Consider the following 19,167-nt stretch of genomic DNA (forward strand, 5'->3'; position numbering starts at 1 on the left):
CGCTGTCAAAAGAATGGAAAGTTAAACAAACAAGCCGGGCCGGCTGCCCATCTCAACGCCTCAGTGAGGGGCTCAGAGCCGGCATGGACCCAGCTCTGTGACAGAAGAGCGGCTGCAGCCCCACGGCCCAGGGCCAGCAGGGACAGATGCGCCCATGCAGGATCTCTGCAAATGGCAGGCAGGGAGCGGCACCTGTGAGAGGTGGGCCACACAGAGGCAGACAGGGAGGGGCGGGCGCCCTGTGCAGCCCTGAGAGGAGACAGCAGGGTGACACTGTGCTGAGAGCTCAGGCTTGGTACCCAGGGAGCCGGGGCCAGCGGTCACACCACGCGGGAGGCCAGGAGGGGGAGCATTAGGATGTTAAGTGAAAAGCATGACAGTCAGCAGAGCCAAACCCCAAAACTGCCTTAAAAAAAAGTGAAAGGAGAACAAAGAGGACCTGTTAATGTTACTAGCAGCAAATGACAAGGACGGGGGAGGCCTGGCTGGCAGAAGCTGGCACCGTCCCTGGCACTGCACACTGTCCCACTGGCCACTGCTGGTGGGCAAGAGTCACTGTGGACAGATGTCCCCACCTCGGTCCTACAGAGGGGGCAGTCAGCGGCCACATGCACGCACACCCATGCAGACCAGGGAGGTGGCAGAGGACCTGCAGGAGGACTGACACCAGCATCTGGGCACTGCCCAGCTGCTAAGGCCAGGGCCAGGTCCATGCCAGGGAGCCCCAGCACCAGGTCTCAGGACAGGGGCATCCCCAGCACACACAGGGAGAAGCCCCTGCCCAGGAGCCGCTGAGGGGAGGAGCTGTGCCCACATGTGGGGATGGATGGGTGTGGCAAGGCTGTGGTGCCCACCTTCCTCAATCCTGCCTGTGCCCCTGGGACCCTTGATGGCAGCAACCAGATCCCCAGCACCCACAGAGCACTTTCCCATCTCACTGAGCAGCCTGTGACTCGGTTTACCTGAGTCAGAGGTGTCCGCCTGCCCTTGCGTGGCCTGGGCCTCCACGCGCTCAGGGCTCTGTCCGAGCTGCTCTGGGGGCAGATGGTCCTGGGCCGCCCTGTGCTCATCTACCTCGAAGTCAGACCAGGAAGGGCTGCACACTGACGGCACAGCGGAAGGCCAGTCCATCCAGAGTGGGGAGACCAGCCGTGCCGTGGGGCCCACGGCCACCTGGCAAGGGCAGCAGAGCTCCTAGCCTGCACGTGCTTCAGGGCCAGATGTGCGGGAAAGAGCCCCAGCTCTGGACCTCTCGGCTCCACTCCCCAGGGGACGTGGGCACATCCCCAGGCCCCGCGCCTTCCGTGAGCGGCAGACGGAATATGAGCTCACAACCCACCCCCCTCCGGAACCCATAACTCAACCTGAGAACCAAGCCCAAGAGACCCGCTTGATGACAGAGCGGCCCACACCGGAAAGCCAGACCAAACCCACAGGAAAAAGGACAATCGGTAACTAGGTACACGGCAAAAGGATGTAGCTTCTGTCACCAATTTTAACAGGGACGTTAAACAGCAAGAGCGGAGTGTGCTCTGGTGGAAACCGAGCTGCCAAGAGAGATGAGAAGTGGGAAACGACGATTTGGATCTCGCATGTGGGTGTAAACACAGTCATCGGAACAAGTCTCATCTGTCACGTTAGTTTACGACTGGCACAGTTCATGCCCGTGGAGCTGCAGGGGGCTGCTCTGCCAGACCCCCGCCACCGATGGTCCTTTCCTGTCCCCGCCAGATTTATGCCTCTTTTGAGCGGGGTTACCACCCGGCCAGGTGTGGATCGTAGGCGCCTGTCATCTGGTGGAGAAGGTAAGGCTGCTGGAATCATGGAAGACACTGCTTTGCATTTACAGAGTCCTGAGTGCCAGAGCACACGCCTGCTCAATTACACACACGTGCGCACGCGCACGCACACACACACACACACACACACACACGTCTCTGAAAGCGTCCCAGCAGCAGTCTGAAGTCAATGTTTGTGCAATTCCCTCTTAAATATTCTCACACGAATAGCTAAATTCTGGCAAAAAGCTCGGGACTCTGTGAGTCAGATGGTTCGGGGCTGTGCTGTGTTCCCCACAGCCAACTCTGCTCGTGGGGGATTTGGCAAACTGGGCGTTGTCGCCAACAGTGCCGGCAACACATCTCAGGAACAAAGTTGATTTCTCTCCTGGTAAACACAGAACTCCCGCCCTGAACCTGGAGCGGGGAGAAGCCACGGTGAAGAACACCTTACTCCTCGTGGCCTGCATCATCCACTGAAGGAAATGGTGCTTTCCGCTCCCAGGATGGCAGCCTCCCCTCGTAACACTCACCCCCAGGGCCCCGGGAGCAGGTGGTACTTACGACTGGCAGGCAAAGGACATGCCAAAGATGGGAATGCAGCGGAAGACGCCCTCCCAGCGGATGTAGCTGACCCGATGCAGCCACTGCCCACCGAACAGGCCGTGCTTGAAGGAGCAGAGCACGATCTGCGAGAAGGAAGCGGAGCTCATACCAGGCAGCACACACAGGGGGACTGCGGCCAGGGTCGGGCAGGGCACCGAGGCGGCTGGCACCACAGTGCAGGCCCCGCACGGCGCAGCCTGGTGCCACCGACGGGAGGGGCTGGGGGGGCTGGAGGGGCTGGGAGTGGTGCGTGGCCCAGGGTTTCGGCTCTCTGCTGTGCCACCAGCTGGCCAGGTGATGCCCAGAGGAGCTGCGGGGCTTTCTGGCCCTGGGGGCGGCTGCCCGTCCAGGGCTGCAGATGGTAAGCAATGAGGCCCACCTGCTGTGCCCACCCCAGTCGCCTCCAGGTCAGGACAGTCCCCCAAGCTGGCAGGTCCTTGCCAGTCCTGCACGGACATAATTTAATAGACAGACCCATCAAGGACAGGGCTGCCTGGAGAGGAAGGGGAAGGGTCACTGGGCTGGCCCTCAGAGCCGAGGGGCACTGGAGACACCACCCGGGGCTTGGTCTTCTAAGGAGAGCCCACTACACAGACTCTCCCATTCTGCTCCCACCGGAGTGGTCAGGGGCTCAGGCCCGGGGGCTCCCAAGGGGCGCCCTGAGTGTCAACTCCAGACTGCACCCCTCTGCCCCCCGCAACAGTCAGCGATAAACACTTGTTAGACAATAACTGCTCTCAACCCCTTGTAAGGCTGGCCTCCTGACTTCTGGCCACAAAGCCCATATAAAAGGTCTTCCGTGAACTGGGGAGCATCGCACTTTCACTTCCTGCCTCAGAGTGCTCCCCTCCCCTGCAGCCCTGTCTGTGGGCTCCTGTGGCGGATTCTACGTCACGTTCCCGTCAACCTCGGCGGCAGGTGGCGGCCTGACACTCACCACGAACATGAACACGGTGTAGAAGATGAGGGCCATGGCACTGAAGGACTGTATGGAGGCCATCATGTTCCTCTGCAGGCTGAGCGGGAGCACGATGCACAGGGACACCGCGAAGAGCAGGAGCATGCGGAAGGTGCCCGTGACCTGAGCAGAGTGCCAGGAGTTGGCACAGGGATGGCCCGGGCTTCCCACCCCGAGCCCTGGGACTGACTGGGGCCCAGCGAGCTTCGCCTCTTGGCGTGCTGGTCTCGAAGCCCCTCCCACCGCCCCCCCATCCGAGATTCGGACTGAAATAGTCCCAGCGCTGCCATGCGAGCAGCCGTGAGGTTTCCGCACACCTGAAGATGTCCTTACCTGAAACCCAAACAGCCTAGCAAAGAAGTTGGACCCCAGGTCGCCAATCACAACATAGAAGGCAATGCATGTTCCCAGCATCAGCCCAATCATGCTGCAAGGAAGGTGGGCAAGCTTGAGAGCTGAGCACCGGGGGTCCCAGATGCACCGGCATCCCCCTGGCCGCTGACACGCAACAACCCAAGGGAGAGGTCGAATGGGAGACATGGTGTCGACATTCAACAGTTTCCAAGGTTTGGCTACAGAGTTCGCTATTTTACTCAGAATGAATATTGAGCAACACTAGACTCTTCTTTATGTGATATTACATTTTTCTCTCAGCAGGAGGTTCTAAAAGTTCTTTCAGGTGGTACAAAAATGCACTGTGATGTTAAGACAAGTTAAAAGAACAATCAACTGCTTCAGAAAAGGGTTATTCTTTTCAGTTTGCAATTCCCTAATTTAGAAGCCTAAAAGTGCAATTTCTCAGCCATTTTTTTCATCTCATAAAATTTTACTCCAAAGGGAGAATATGACATTTCCAGTTTAATGCCACCTTTATGCAGTAGTGTTCAGGGCAGGGGGCGGGGTTGGGGGGGCATCTGAGTTTCGGGAACAGAACCCAGAGATGAAGTACAGCCCAGGGAGTGCCCCCTCGCTGTGTTCCCTGGGTTTTCCATTTTTATATTTTTCTTAGTAAGACTTAAATAAGGCTTTCAGCCTTGACACTAATCATTTTAAGGGTACAATAAATTAAACTTTCAACTATTTAGTAAGTAACACTTCAGAGAAATATTTTAAGCTATGAACCAATGCACATCTGAAACATACAACTCATTGTGTAGCAATCCTCTTGTTTCTTTTTGGTCACAAGTGAAGAACAGAGAGAATTACCCCCAACAGAACAGCACCACCTACCTGGTTTCCACCAGCATCTTCCCTGCTTTCCCGTAGGCGTGCAATGCTAGTGCAGGGAGGGAAAAAGAGAATGAACGCTCAGTCTAAAGTGAGAGAAGCACATCAGTAAAAATATCCCCAGTAAAAGTTGTGAAAGGCAATCTGACAAAAACCTGTAGGTCTGGAGTTCTACGGATATAAGGGGATATTTGAAAATTTTGGTCCCGTCTTTTTTCAGATCTACCTTCAACAAATAAGAATCACAGAAAATAAGAATAAAGCTAGGGTGGGTCACTTTTCACACTCACTCGTACACAAAGAAAAGGAAAGGAAAGAAAAAAGAAAAGAAAAACGGTCTCAGGGAAGCAGCAGTTTCCCTCTGGGCAAGTTAGGCTGCCAATGAGGAGGCCGAGGGAGGCCTGCCTGGGACAGGGTGGGGGTGCCCGGGGAGGGCGGTCAGCCCAGCCCCAGCACATCTGGTTTTCCCAGTCATAACAAGGGGACCTGGCTAAGGGCCTTCATGTTCACTCTGTGGTTTTAGCAGAAAATCTCGAGCAAGGTGCTTTGGGACAGGAGGGGACAAGTGCACGCAAGCCTGGAAAAGCCCCTCAGCCTGTCCTTCCTGATAGTGGAGCTGTTTCCAGCAGGAGAGACATTAGGAGCTGACTCAGCAGGCCCCTCCCTGGACCTCACAGAGGCTGGGAACCCCTGCAACCCAGCCCCATGGTAAGCCAGACGAGGGCCGAGAGAAGCTCTGATCCCCCAGAAACAAGCAGAAGGGGGTGCGCGTAACAGCAAAGACCCCTCCCTCACACGGGCAGAGCCATCCAGGAGAGCAGAGAGCAGGGAACACGCAGGCCACCTCACGTGAACGAGTCCAAAAAACACAACTACTTTACTTTCAAACTATTTAGGAAAAATCACAGCACTGCCAAAAGCCAGTGAACATGGAGCCCCTGGGCTACATGGCCACAGGGCAGGTGGCCTTGGGAAGCAAACCAGGGGTCATTCCGGCCTCCCGGCTTGTCCAACTACCACATGGACACTTGCACCTCAGGGTCCTCTAAGACACAAAGTCCAGTGCCCCTAACGTGAAGGTGGCTGGGGCCCAGCCATCCCATTCCCCTCCTTCTCCAAAAGGAAGCTGAGCATCTACAGCATATTCTAAGTGCTCAGAGCACCCAGCCAGAGAGAGTTCCAGAACACACCCGCATTCTGGACAAAGGAAACTAAAGTTGTTCTAGGAGGCCAGAGAAGAGTCATGAGGCGGCACCTTTTCACCCAGAAAGACTCGCTGGGTTCCCAGAAGGACAAACCTAGTGGGGCTGCCCCCGAGTAGCTGCCTGTGCTGAGAAGGCCTGTGTTTCCTGCCCGGCTCTTAGCCGGGAGAGCCCCACACATACCCCACACACCGTTCCAAGTGTCCAGGCCTCAGTAACCCCTAATCCTGAGACATAAAAAGAACACCTGGCAGCCCCCCAGCCCTCAGTCTCTCACTGGCAAGCGAGGGACTGCCCTCCCACCCCTCTGGGCCAGAAGCAGAGCACCAGACCTGCCCCGCGAGGCTGGGCGGCATCTGCTGGATGGTTTCCGAGAAGGCAGGTCCCTTCCCCACGCTCCTGGGCCGGCCTCCCCTCTCCATCTGCAGCAGGTTCGCTGCAGCTCGTGGGCTGGGCCCCGCGGGGACCCAGAGCCGGCACTCCTGCCAGGTGTGTAGCCGGGAATGCTGTCAGGAGGGGCTTCCCAGTCTCCCCAGAGAGGCTGGCTCAGGGCTTTCTCCTGGGGCCACAGCCGGGCCCACGGCTCTCAGCACACCTTGTGGAAATCGGGACCCCAGGCCCACCCCATGCTCTCTGCCCACAGTCCACAGCCTCCGCTCATCAGGCAGAGATGGGGAAGCACACACCAAACTGTGCTATTCACGTGGAGGGCAGCGACCTCAACCCAGCCCTCCCCAAAGCCAGCCACCTGACTCCCGCTGCCATCTGCCTGGGGGTGGGGTATGATGACCATTTGCTGGATAAACAAGGGGTGGGGGGTGCAGAGAATCCTGGGTGTCAGGAAGGATGGTTTTGTGACCCTCATTTCCCAAGCCAAGTATCCACAGGTACAGGTCACACAACTTGGGACAGGCAGGGAGGGACAGGCCCTCTGCAGGCCCCACCCAGCCCATGATCGGGAAGAAGGCTGACCAGGGCCACAGAAACCTGGGCGGGTAGAGGACAGGAACACAGACGCGGTGCCAGAGCAGCTGCTACGCACAGCTGAGCGCTCCGAGGTGGCAGCAAGGCCTGGTCACCTCTGCAGGCTGGGCCCGCGTCAGAGTGGCCTCATGGGGCCATGACTTCTCGGGACAGCTGACTGTCTGGTATAGCTGTACATCTTCTGAAAATGGGGTTTGAAAAGTCTACTTGAAAGTCAGCCACACAAGGCAAAGGAGCAGCAGATAAAAAGTAGATAAAATTCACAGAACTGGTCTACAAGCAGCAAACAGAACACCACAAAACACACACACAAAACACCAACAGAAACAAAACACAGCAGGGCAGTATTTCCACAAACTGACAAAGTTCATCCTCCAGTGATGCCTACACCCGGGCCAGGACCGGGAGGGCGAGCACTGTGGTCACTTCCAGGCATGAACCAAATTGAGAAATGTCACAAACTCAAACTTGAGAAAACCATCCACCTGTTCCTTAGAGCGCGATGGCTTAAAAAGGTTTATTTGTTGAGGCTGCTTCAGCCGTTTCAGCAGCTTCCACACCCTGCACTGCACTGTCTTCAGGTCTGCCCATCTCCTCACCCCCACCCCCCCACTCCCCCACCCCCAGCTGTCTGATGCCCATGGGCCCAGCAGACATGTGCTGGGGGCTCTGCGGACAGAGGCCATCTGTCCCGGGCCTGCAGGACTGGCATGCAGTGAGCTCTCTCCGCCCAGGCCACCCTCTCTGGCAGCAGTGCAAGCTCTGGGCCAAGAGAAGGAGGAGGACAGAAGACCTACAAGCAGCAGAAATGGCCCAGGAGGTGTGGGAGGATTGCTGGTCCATAGGGTCCAAGAGACTCCCATCTCCTCCTGTGTAGGGCTCCTTTCCAAGTGGTGGGGTCTCTCCATTTCAGAGATGGTGCCAAGACGGAGCCAGGACAAAGGGCAGCTGATGCTGCAGGCTGGGCCTGGGGGGACTGTGGGAGTTCACACAAATGCACCATCTTGTTTGGTACCAAAGGCATAATCAGAGACTACGGGTGGTTTCAGATATTTTTTGGTTCTGGGTAGTGAGAACTGGGCTGCAGCCACCACAAGCAGTTAAAAGGTAGGAGCACCAGCCAACCACACAGGAGGGTGTCCATGGGTAGTGTTCTTCAATCTTTCACACCTCGCCAAACCAGTTTGCCTTCTCGGGGACCTTCTAAGAATATTCAGATGGACAGCTGTCAAAAACCACAGCCTCCCCAGTCCAGGGTCACTCATCCTATTTCAGGGCACAGCCAAGCATTTTTTGGGAACCCTGAGCAGGGAGAAAGAGTCACCCCAAAAGCCACAGCCTCACAAAAGGAGGAAGGGACCTGCCCTGGTACACATGTCATCCCAAGTAGAACCTGGTCTCATGGGTGGGGGAGCGAGTCAAATTTAGCCTCTAAATTTCACTTCCCCAAGTGACTCCAACAGCAATGAAAGAGTCTGACAGCACCATTCTTATCAGAATGGAGAGAGAAGGAAGCAGTCCTTCAATTTTGAGGTCAGAACAAATGTGAGTATCTCAGTGCCAATGCAAAGTAGGCAGACTGGAAGGAAACCAGAGGTCACACTGCCAAAAGCCCACGCGTGGGGCTCACAGATGTTTTTATTTTCTTTGGCCCTGGGAACCCTGCACACCGTTTCCTCTTGGCGCCTCCTCCCTGCTGTGAGAGCTGTGAGCCGAGGGCCCACCAGGGCCTCCGCAAGCGGACCCAGCATCCGGGCCACACACTAGCTGGAAGGTCAGGGGGTCCCAGCCAGAGGATGGGAGTCTTCCACAGACGTGCACAGAGCAGCCCCTGAGACCACGTGTATTGGTATTTCAACACCCACACCACATATCCCCAGAATGCAGCATGGAGTCGAGAGGTCCAAGGTGGTGGAGAGAATGCAGCCTTCGCACACCAGCCTGAGGCGGGTGGGAGAATGGGGGCCCTGCACTCAGAGACAGGCTGTCCAGGAAATAGATCAAACCGAAAGGAGGTGGAAAGCGCAGCCTTCTTTGCCTCAGACGAAATCAAAGGAAGAAAGAACTAGAGGAAACAAGACTGCAACCAGCAACAGGACATAGAGGATGCCGTAGAGGAGCTGATGACTTGCTGCCGATACAAGCCTGAGCCCAAGGACAGGCTGCCCGTGGCATTCAAAGTGGAGACGTGCAGCAATATCTGGGTCAGGAAGGAAGGCTCTGGGGCTGTAGGCATAAGAGCAGAAGCTGCCAAGGCTGTCTGAACCGGGAGGGGCCTCTCTATGTGGACATGCATAAAGAGAAGGCAGGAAGACAAGCATTATCTCAATTTTAAAACATGTTGATTTAACAGCTTTGTTTTTTTAACTGCATTAAATTTTAAAATAAGAAAAATTGCTGCTCAAAAGACTCTTTAAGAATAAAGTAGAATAAAGAATAAAGCACTGGCGGTCCAGTGGTTAAGAGTCTATGCTTCCAGTGCACGAAGTGTGGGTTCGATCCCTGGTGAGAGAAATAATATCCCTCATGCTGTGTGGCATGACTAAAAAAAAGATTAAAGTGAAAGAAAAGTACTTAAAAGACTAAGGCCCACAGCCCCAGATCCAGATGCTGCACTCCTTAAGAAGGTGCTAAGAAAGGTCCCGCCCCTCTCAGGGAGGCAATGCACTCACCCAGGCCAGCGTAAGTCCTCCGCTTGCTCAGGCTGGCAGCTTTCACCAAAAACATGCAGGACTGGTGCGTCATCCAAGAACAGAAGACCAAGAGCAGGGCCCCCAGGACAATGCCACACTGGAGTGTTGGGACAAAAGAGAGACGTTAACAAAATAAATGGGGTCGCAGAGTTGGACACGAATGAGTGACTGAACTGAACAAAATAACATTACCCAGCATCTTTATCTCACACGCTGAACACAGGTGAACAGCACAAATGATGACCAAAAGCCCTCCCTTTGGCTCCCGCTCCCTAGACTTGAGGGCCCAGCTCTACTTTGTCCCAACACCAATGGGTAACAGTTCCTGGATGGAGTGGTCAACACGTTCTGTGCAGGGACATAAAGTGTATACATGTCCCCGAAAGAGCACCAGGGACCCCATTTCCTTCCCAGAGTTTCAAGGAATGGTGAGAGGTTGCCAGTCTCCCCAGTTCCCTGCAGACACCCTACAGCGAACCACCTTCCAGCCACTAGGATCAACAGCTACGAGTGATAAACACATTCTGGAAGGAAGAGATTAAAAATGACATTTACGCCTTTCTTATAAGTTAAGCAGACACTCACCATCTGACCAGCAATTGCACTCCTAGGTATTTACCCAAAAGAAATGAAAACATGTGTTCATGCACAAACCTGCATGCCAATGTTTACAGCAGGTTTATCTGTAATCCAAAAACTGAAGAAACAACCAACTGTCCTACTAGCATCTAGCAGAGCAGAATACACACACAGTCCACCAGCCAGCTCTCCTGCGTGAGGGTCACCACCCCACAGGACAGGTCCATGTGGTCAAAGCCTGTGCACTGCTCCAAACAGGAAATGTCACGCCTGCCTAGCAAAGGTTAAGAAACAGATAAATTGAGCAATGCTAGCCTGACACCTACGACATGATGCATTCACATACAGTTAAAACCTGGCAACACTGACCAGTGGGGCCTGGGGGTGGGAGGGCAACCATCAGTAAGGAGGCAGGGGTGGGGGATGCTGGCAATGCTGTGTCCCTCAATCTGGGAGCTGGCTACATGCGTTTGTTAATATTATGAAAATCCATCAAGAGTACACCTAAAATGTGTTCACTTTTCAGTATGCATGTTACACTTTAGTAAATTGCTAATTTTTTCAGAAAAGTACCCAAATTATTAAAACCAAACAAACAAAAAACACAAAAACTTTTAAGTGACCTGGCTACCAGATAAAAACACACATCTCCAAGTTGCCTGTTGGCCTCACATGGTGTTCTTGCCAACAGGCTTCTCACGGAGAAGACACTGAGTCTGAGTGATGAGTGACAGCATGTCCTAACTTGGCCAGGCCCTCGGGGCAGGGCAAACCACTTCCAGGTCTTTGCTTGCAAGAGGGCACCCACCAATAAGCTCTCCCCCCAGGCAACTCAGCCTGGCCCATTTTTAAATGCTCTGGCAGGGGACTCATGCCCAGCACACAGTAAGACACTCAAATCTGAATCACCAGAGACCAGAGCCCTGCCACAGTGGCACTTGGCAGAGAGGAGTCAAGGAAGGCAGCACTGCATTTACAGACTCAGGACCAGCCAACTACACATCCCAGGATGCAGTTCTGTGCCAGGCAAGTTGCACTGCATGCTGGGACACGTAGTCCTTCCAGAAACATCCAGAGGTGGCCGGCCCACGCTGGGATTCGCAAGCCAAGACACAGATGTTGCTTTTGAAGCCGCCAGCGTGGCCTTCTACATAGCCCTGCAGTCTCCATCCTCCCACCAACATGCTCACCAACCAAGTCAGATCAACCACTCACACGGGAACCCTAAATGCATTTTCTTTTTGCTATTTTTATCCAAAAGATGCTAAATGTGAAAAATGCAAAGTGTTGCTCTAAAATTAAATACTGATGCCGATTTTCAGTTCCAAAATATCCATCTTATTTTCATTTTTCCACCTATTTGGTTTCATCATGTAAGACTGGTCTTTGAGGCCTTGTTGGCCACCTGTCCTCTGGTGTCCCTCTCCTCCTCCACCCTCAAGCAACCTAGCTAGTAGACAGCTCCTGCCCCAAGAGGCAGAGGTAACAGTATCTCCAGCATGGCACACAGTAAGCTAAGAAGTTCAATTTTAGGAAAGAAGTTATCCAATTTGATAATTCTATCACCTCCCTTTTCTACCATACCAAATGCCTGTTTATTTGTGAATTAAACAAAAGTCAAATGAATCCACACCTCAAAAATGGTGAGTTTCTTTCATGAGGTATTTAATGCTGGGATGACACCAATTTTTTAATATTTTGGATTTCTTCAATCAAGGTAACATTTGCACATGGTGGAATGCACAAATTTTAAGCACACAATCTGGAGAATGTAGTAATCACCTTGTAACCAACACCCCAAACTAGTTCCAAGGTCTGGGGGTTTGACAGGTGTGCTTCTGAATACAAGTGCAGTCAGGTAAGAGCTTTTAGAAATAATAACAAAGAAAAATAACACTGAATCCTGTGATCACTTTCCATTTTTGAAAGATCATATTACTTTGCTACATTTGCACTTCGATCTGAAATTATTAATTGTTCTTAGGCTTTTCGTTGAGAAAAGAGGGATAAGATGGTTGGATGGCATCACCGACTCCACGGACATGAGTTTGAGCAAGCTCCGGGAGTTGGTGATGGGCAGGGAAGCCTGGCGTGCTGCAGTCCATGGGGTCGCAAAGAGTCGGACACGGCTGAGCGACTGAACTGAAGCTTTTCGTTTAGGGAATTCCCTCAATTTCTCTTGCATCCACGGGGCGGGCAAGCTGCGAGGCCGCCTCCCCAAGTCCTAGTTCCCGTGAGGGAGTAAGCCCCGGGCGGCGAAGGGGGTGACCACTGCCTGCTGGACTCACCTGTTTGAAGCAGAAGGGCATGGTGAGGACACTGACCCCTACTATGCTGTTCACTATGTTCGTGATCAGCCCCCAGTTGGAGGCTGCGGCCGCAGTCATAGCGCGGGGTCTAGGGGCCAGGGAGCCCCAGTTCAAGACGCCGGGACGACGGTGGGGCGTGAGACCCTGAGGGAGACGGGTGGCTGGCTGCCTGGAGGAGGCGGCCTCTTGGGAAGGCGGCAGGAGCAGTCAACCTCCAGACCCCGCCAGGCCCCACGGCCGCCTCATGTCTTCCTCCCTCGCTGGTTCTCGCTGGCCACCTCCGTGTCCCCACGCATATACCCGGGAGAATTGCGGGCTGCCAGCCAGGAACACCTCAGCCCGGCTTTGCAGCCACTCTGACACACACTTCCTCCTTCCGCGGACTCCTCTGCCCGGAAGTGACGGCAAATAGGCGGCGCTCAGGCAGGGCTCTTACGGAGCGAGGCGAGCCTAGTGGGGCGGGGCTTGGTAGGAAGCAAACCAATGAGAGGTGGAGCTGGGTCTCTGGGGCGGGGCCCGCGGGCGGGGCCCGGTGGCCGAGCACCTGTTCCAGCACCCAGCTAATCCTCCTGAGGACCAGGTATCCTGAGCCCTTTCTTTCAGGACCTGGAGCACAAGGAACTCGCCACGGCTCTACATTGTCACATACATATGGTATCATCAGTTGGGCTAATCTGGTGAATAAAATGGAATCGCATTGTGGTTTTTATTTTTATCTTTATTATTTATTTATTTGGCTGCGTGGGATCTTAGATGCAGAATCAGTTCAGTTGTGGCATGCTAACTCTTAGTTTTGGCGTGTGAGATCTAGCTCCCTGACCAGGGATAGAGCCTGAGTCCCCTGCATTGGGAGTGCAGAGTCTTAGCCTCTGGACCACCAGGAAAGTTCCTAACCGTTCCCCCAATTACAAATGAGGTTAATCATCTAGTCCTATTTTTATTGTCCATTCATATTTCTTCTTGAAATGCTTATTTACTTTTGCCCATTTTTCTAATTAGCTATTTGATCTCACGAATTTTGCATTCTTTCAACGTGCTTGACAACTAACCCTGTGTCCCTCAATTGGGGTTTTTCTGATGCCTCCTCGTTGTATTAGTTTTTCATAGCTAGAGTAACAAATCACCACAAATTTAGCAACTTAACCAACACAAACCTGTTCTTACGGTTCTGTGGATCAGAAGTCAAGAATGCATCTCACTGGACTGAAATCAAGATGTGAGCAGTCACCCCCTTTATGGAAGTTCTCGGGAAGGCTCCATTTCCTGCTCATTGGGTAGATGGCAGAATTCAATTCATTTGGGTGGTAGGACCAAGGCCCCCATATTCTTGCAAACTGAAAACTGAGGCCTGTCCCCAGTTTCTAGAGGCCATGTTCCCTGGCTCATGGCCTACTTCCTCCAACTTCAAAGTCAGCAACAGCGGAGAAGGGGTCAACTCCCTCTCACTTCACATCTCTGACCCAGCCAGGAAAAGTTTTCCAATTTTAAGTATTCATGTGATTAGATTGAGTCCATCCGGATAATCTGGGATTATCTCCCCATCTCAAGGTCTGTAACCTTAATCACAGCTGCAAAATCCCTGTTGGCATGTAAGGTAACATATTCACAGGTTCCCTGGATTAAGTGGGTGCACATCTTTGCGGGGAGCCAGTATTCTGCCTACCCACACTCATGGTGAAATTCAAATTACTTTTCTTTGGCACAAATATCATGGATGTGCTGCTGTCTTTCCATTGAATCCTATCAGATGCCCTATGATTTTGATTTGTCCCATTACTGACTATATTCTCTCTGATTGCTTGATTAGATAGTTATGTCTTTCTCCTTAGTAAATAATGAGTGGTTTGTGGGGAGGTACTTTGAAACTAAATGTTCTGGTCCTTGTCAAACTTGCAACCTGTTAATATATCAATAGCACTGTGGACTCCTATTTTCCAATTGTATTCAGTGGATTATCATCCATTATTATCACGAGTTATTTTGATGTGCTGATTTCCTAGACTTGGACAGTGAGAGCCCCTTCAGCTGGCCCTTTTGTCCTGTGCTGGGTCCCTGTCATCCTCTGAGCACTTCTTTGCTTTCTTGCATGATAAGGTGTTCCAAGCTCATTGCATACTTTTCAAGAATCAATCCTTTCTCCAAGAACTCCAAGGAGTCCTTCCAGTGGAGATTAGTCATAGAGACCAAGATCTGGGCCCTGGTCCTGGCCACTGTTCCTCAATGGGCAGAACTAGAAGACACGTGTGTGTACCACTTTCACATCTAGATTTCTTCCTAGGTCCATCTACATATTGAAAGTCACATGTTCACAGCAGTATCTCCAAACACTGCTAGAGGTCCAGGGCCACAGTCTTCATCCTGATATTCTCCCCTTCGATACTTGTAATGCCTAAGTTGATGCTCTCCACCTCACTTAGGCTCCCATACCCTCCCCTGGGCTGTCCCACTCCAATCCCAGACTCCCTCTCCTTCCCACTCTGGTTCTGAGTGGCCTCCCACCCACAATTCCCAATGGCACAGACACTCGCCTCACTTTGCACTACCTAAAGGTTTTAGGACTGATGTGTAAAGCAGAGAGAGTCATGGTTGTGGCCATTTCTGAACCTGCAATCCTTCCATTCTCACTACCCACATGTGAGTTCAATCAGCAGAGCTGATGTGACACTGCTGTTCCATGGGAGCCTTCTGAAGCATAAAGGCTGTGTGACCCTGGGCATGTTAAAGAACCCCTCTGAGCACCCATTATTGGGGCATCCATCACTGAAGAGGCAGCAACTTTCCATTTGGTTGCTGGAGGTGACAGCCATGGGCACCATCTGGGCAAGGAGGTGGAGGGGGCTGGACTAGGGTCCCACCTCTGGATGCTGGCGACTCAAGACTTCAGACAGAGGGGGATGCTGACCCCACCTGGCACACTTGTACTAAGGTGACAGATCCTGCTTCTCCCACATCGGTGCCTGCTTTACCAAGGGGGATCCCCTCTACCACCCTCTTCCCCTTCCCTCCCTCTCCCCCACCTCAGCCCTCACCAAATACATGCAGGGACCCAGCCTGGGTTAAATTTACCTGACAGTTGTGGCTGCTTTAGAGAAAGGCTCCTGGAGAAGGTGGCCTGGGCCGGGGAGGCAGCTGTGGGAGAGCCAGAGCTGTGAGCTGGCTGTGACCTGGCTACCAGAACACCGGATCAATCCTCAGTGTTTTCAGTTGTTAAATGGGGCTGATGACACTGCTCTGCGATTCTCTGTGAGGTCACAAGTACAATCCCTTTTCTCCTGGAGAGCATCATTGTTTTTTTAGCAATCTTCTGCTTTTTCAGGACTTCCCAGGTATACGCGTGTTAAGTCACTTCAGTCGTGTCTGACTCTTTGTGACCCTATGGACTGTGGCCCACCAGGCTCCTCTGTCCATGGGATTCTCCAGGGAAGAATACTGGAGTGGGTTGTCATGCCCTCTTCTAAGGGGCTTCCTAGGTGTTGCTAGTGGTAAAGAACCCACCTGCCAATGCAGAAGACCTGGCTTCAATCGATCCCTGGGCCAGGAAGATCCCCTGGAGGAGGAAATGGCAACCCACTCCAGTATTCTTGCTGGGATATTCCCATAGACAGAGAAGTCTGACCGACTACAGTCCTTGGGGTCCAAACAGTCAGATGGGACTGAAGTGACTGAGCACACACAGCTTTTCCATCTGTCTCCAGTTTCCAAACTGGAGGCATGATTGGGGGCCAGGATGGTCCCTCGGGAATGAATACTGGGGGACTCCGGGCAGTTGGGGCAAGATGGGCAACAGGGACCCTGGCTGGTATGGAGCCTGAGATTTTATCACCCCAGCAAGCAGGATTTAAATATTCACTCTAGCTCAGTGGCGGAACTGTCCAGAAGCCCAAGTTTCCACACCCCTCTCTGGTTGGATCTGCCCTCTTTCAGGCTGTCTTGTGTAGGAGCAGAGCCTGGGGGCTGTCTTGAGCCCAGGGAGGTGGCCGAGGGAAGAAAGAGGGAACCCAGGCCTGGTGGCCCTGACTCCCTGCATGCTCCTCCCGCTGTTTATATAACCCCAGAGCCATAAAACTGACAACAGATCCAGCAGACAGGAATGGATCTCATCTAGCATCCGCTGGGCGGGCGCCATCGGATCACGTGCTGCAGAGGAATCCACCAACTTCCCCCCCCCCCCCCCGCGCCCTGCAATGCCAGGCCACCTCCTCAGAGGAAGGGGTACTGTGAAAACCACATGGAAGGACCAGCTTCACAGGGAGACAGGGATGCACGCCACCCCCCACACGCACACACAGTCCTGACCTTGGTTTCCTGGGTGCGGACATTCAGGCCTTAAAGAAGTGTGAGGGGAGAGAGGGTCAGCCCTGGTGTTTGCCAAAGTGCACTTACTCTGTCCACTTCGAAGTCCCCTTTGTGATGGGGGAGGGGAGAACATGAGGAGGGGGTTGGGGCTGGCCCCACTATGGCCTAGAGGAAGATTATGTCCTCTCGTCCTCTATCAGGGGCCTCCCAAGTTGGAGATGCCTGGGGAGCCCCCCGGATGCAAGGGAGCTTTCCTGGGGCTGACAAGGGGGAGCTGGCTGGACCACCCTTAGTCCCCCAGCTCTGAGAGTCCATCCTTGGCCTCAGCCCCAAAAGCCAGGGACCAAGGGTTTTTCCTGAAGCTCAAGCCACTGATGACCACTGGGCTGTTGGCTCAGGTTCTGGGAGAAGGACCGGGGGCCAGGTGCCCAGGAGAAGAAGGCAGAAGAGTAGCTGCTGTTGGGCACCTGGGCTGGGTGGGCCTGGGAGATCCTAGGGGGCCCGGCAGGGTCTTCCAGGGTTTTTAACACCACTTCCTTCAGCCTCAGGGGCCTCTCTCGTGAGTAGGGGGAGCCATAAGACCCTCTGTTGGAAAAACCACAGACTAATCATCCAGTCTTCCAGGGGCCCCCCACCCAGGCCCCAAATTCCCAGAGACTAGGAAAGCTAGAAGCCTGGCAAGCAGAGGCCAGGCCAGCTGACCCAGCCCTGAGGGAGACCAGAAGCCAGCTGGGCCAAGATGGACCAGGCCTCCCCTCCCCAGGTGGCTCTGGGACCCAGGGGGGTGGTTCGCAGGGAGGCCTACCCTCTAGCCTTTCCTGGAAGGCAGGAAGCCAGAATGGAGTGCTGGGGAGAGGCACCTACATTTTCTCCCAGCCAGCAGCCTGGCCCGGGTGCCCACCCTTGGTCCTCCCCAGGGGACTCCACTAGGCCGACCCATCTCAGGATGCCTGGTGGGGAGGGAGAGGCCCAAGAGTTGTTTTCTACAAGGAACTGAGAAATAACCATCAGCAGAGCTGCCTCTCAATGACCCAGAACCCCCCAGACCCACCAGTGAGGGCCTGCGACTTTCCAAGCCCGGGGCCACTGCTGCCATGGCCACCCTCACCTTCTCTCCTTGCAGCTTTAAGGTGAATGTGAGGCCACCCCCCATTCACATGTGCATTCCTAACCCCTGTCCCTCAGCATGTAGGGGGCCCTGATCCATTAAGACTGGTGTCCTTATGAAAACGGGGAATTTGGGCACAAGCACCCACATGGAGCGAACACCTGTGAACACTGGCAGAGATTGGTATGATTCATCTACAAGCCAAGGAACGCCGGGAGCCACTGTCAGCACCAGGAGCTGTGAGAGGGACATGAAGCAGATTCTGTCTCAGAAAGAACTGCCCATGCTGACACACTGACATCAGGCTTCTGGCCCCAGAATTGGGAGATAATAAATTTCTGTTAAGTCTATCAGAACTTCATTACATCAGCCCCAGGACATGAATGTCACCATGCTGTGCTTTCCGGACACTCTTGGGTTTCAGGACCCTTGGTGTCCACACGCCACAGCCCCTGCCACAGCCTCACCTGCTCCATCTGACATGCTCATCTTCCCCGCCCTTGACCAGTGGTCCACTGGTGCCTTTCGCCGCCACTTCTCCCAAGCCTTGGCCCTGTCTCTTCCTTGCATCTGGACACCCCTCAATGCATGAACCACTCTGACCTCCCCTAGGGCCAAGTTCACCACACCACCTAATTTGCATCACTCTCCCTGGAGAACCATAGGAATTGGAGCCATTAAAGTGTGTGCCCAGGTGAAATTCCTGACTAATTCCTGCAGGTAGAGAGGGTCCACGGGACATCCTCCCTGGCCCAGGTCATCAGGTTGTATCTGTTCCAACACTTCTCACAGGGCAAATTCTGGACTTCTTGCTAGAGGCAGTCAGTGGCAGTCCCTAACTATTGCCCTCCCCATTTTACAGAAGGGAAAACTGAGGCTCAGAGAGGCGAGGTGATTTACTCAAGACCATGTAACTCTGAAGTTACATGGCCTGGACCCAGGTCATAGTGACTCCATAACTCCTTGCACTCAGGGCCACTGGCCTCTGCCCACTGAGCTGAGCCGAGGGAGGCAGCATCTTCTAGCTGGTGGTCGAGTCCAGCACTGTGCTGTGGGGCTGGCTCCTAGGGACACTTTTGGCCATGTTAGAGCAGAAAGGACACAAGGATCACAATGGCACCACTCCAGACCCGCCGCCTGAGCTCACCTGCACACAAGCTTTGGGGCCTCATGTGGCCTCTGCAGACCTGTTTCCCACCAAGGCGTCCCCTGTCCCTGGTCTGACGGGGGAGCCCTTGACCAGGTCCTATTCAGCAACCAGGAATGGGAAGTGTGTCCCCATAGGGAAAGCCTTCTGTGCAGCCAGGGTGAGCTGGAAGGACAGTATGACCTTTGTGATGTCCCTAGTCTCAGACAAAAGCTGCAGATTATCATCTTGGCCACCAGGAGAAAACTCCCCCTGAATCTCATTATCATCTTGTAATTAG

At 53.7% G+C, this 19,167-nt stretch overlaps 1 protein-coding gene across 8 annotated transcripts in view; it reads right to left on the reverse strand.

The window, feature by feature from the left end:
- SLC38A10 (solute carrier family 38 member 10) overlaps positions 1-12,730 on the reverse strand; it is a 40,798-nt gene extending 28,068 nt beyond the window's left edge. For all 8 annotated transcript variants that reach the window (XM_020875711.2, XM_020875708.2, XM_020875714.2 and 5 more), the window contains exons 1-6: positions 12,316-12,730; positions 9,428-9,545; positions 4,573-4,618; positions 3,676-3,769; positions 3,322-3,465; positions 2,343-2,467 (exon numbers count right to left, since the gene is read on the reverse strand). In XM_020875711.2, the coding sequence (XP_020731370.2) occupies positions 2,343-2,467; positions 3,322-3,465; positions 3,676-3,769; positions 4,573-4,618; positions 9,428-9,545; positions 12,316-12,414 (626 nt within the window). In that variant the 5' untranslated portion in view covers positions 12,415-12,730. The remainder of the gene's footprint in view (positions 1-2,342; positions 2,468-3,321; positions 3,466-3,675; positions 3,770-4,572; positions 4,619-9,427; positions 9,546-12,315) is intronic.
- Positions 12,731-19,167: the final 6,437 nt, after the last annotated feature.

The sequence above is a fragment of the Odocoileus virginianus genome, chromosome 17 (assembly GCF_023699985.2).
Source record: "Odocoileus virginianus isolate 20LAN1187 ecotype Illinois chromosome 17, Ovbor_1.2, whole genome shotgun sequence".
Lineage (NCBI taxonomy): Eukaryota > Metazoa > Chordata > Mammalia > Artiodactyla > Cervidae > Odocoileus > Odocoileus virginianus.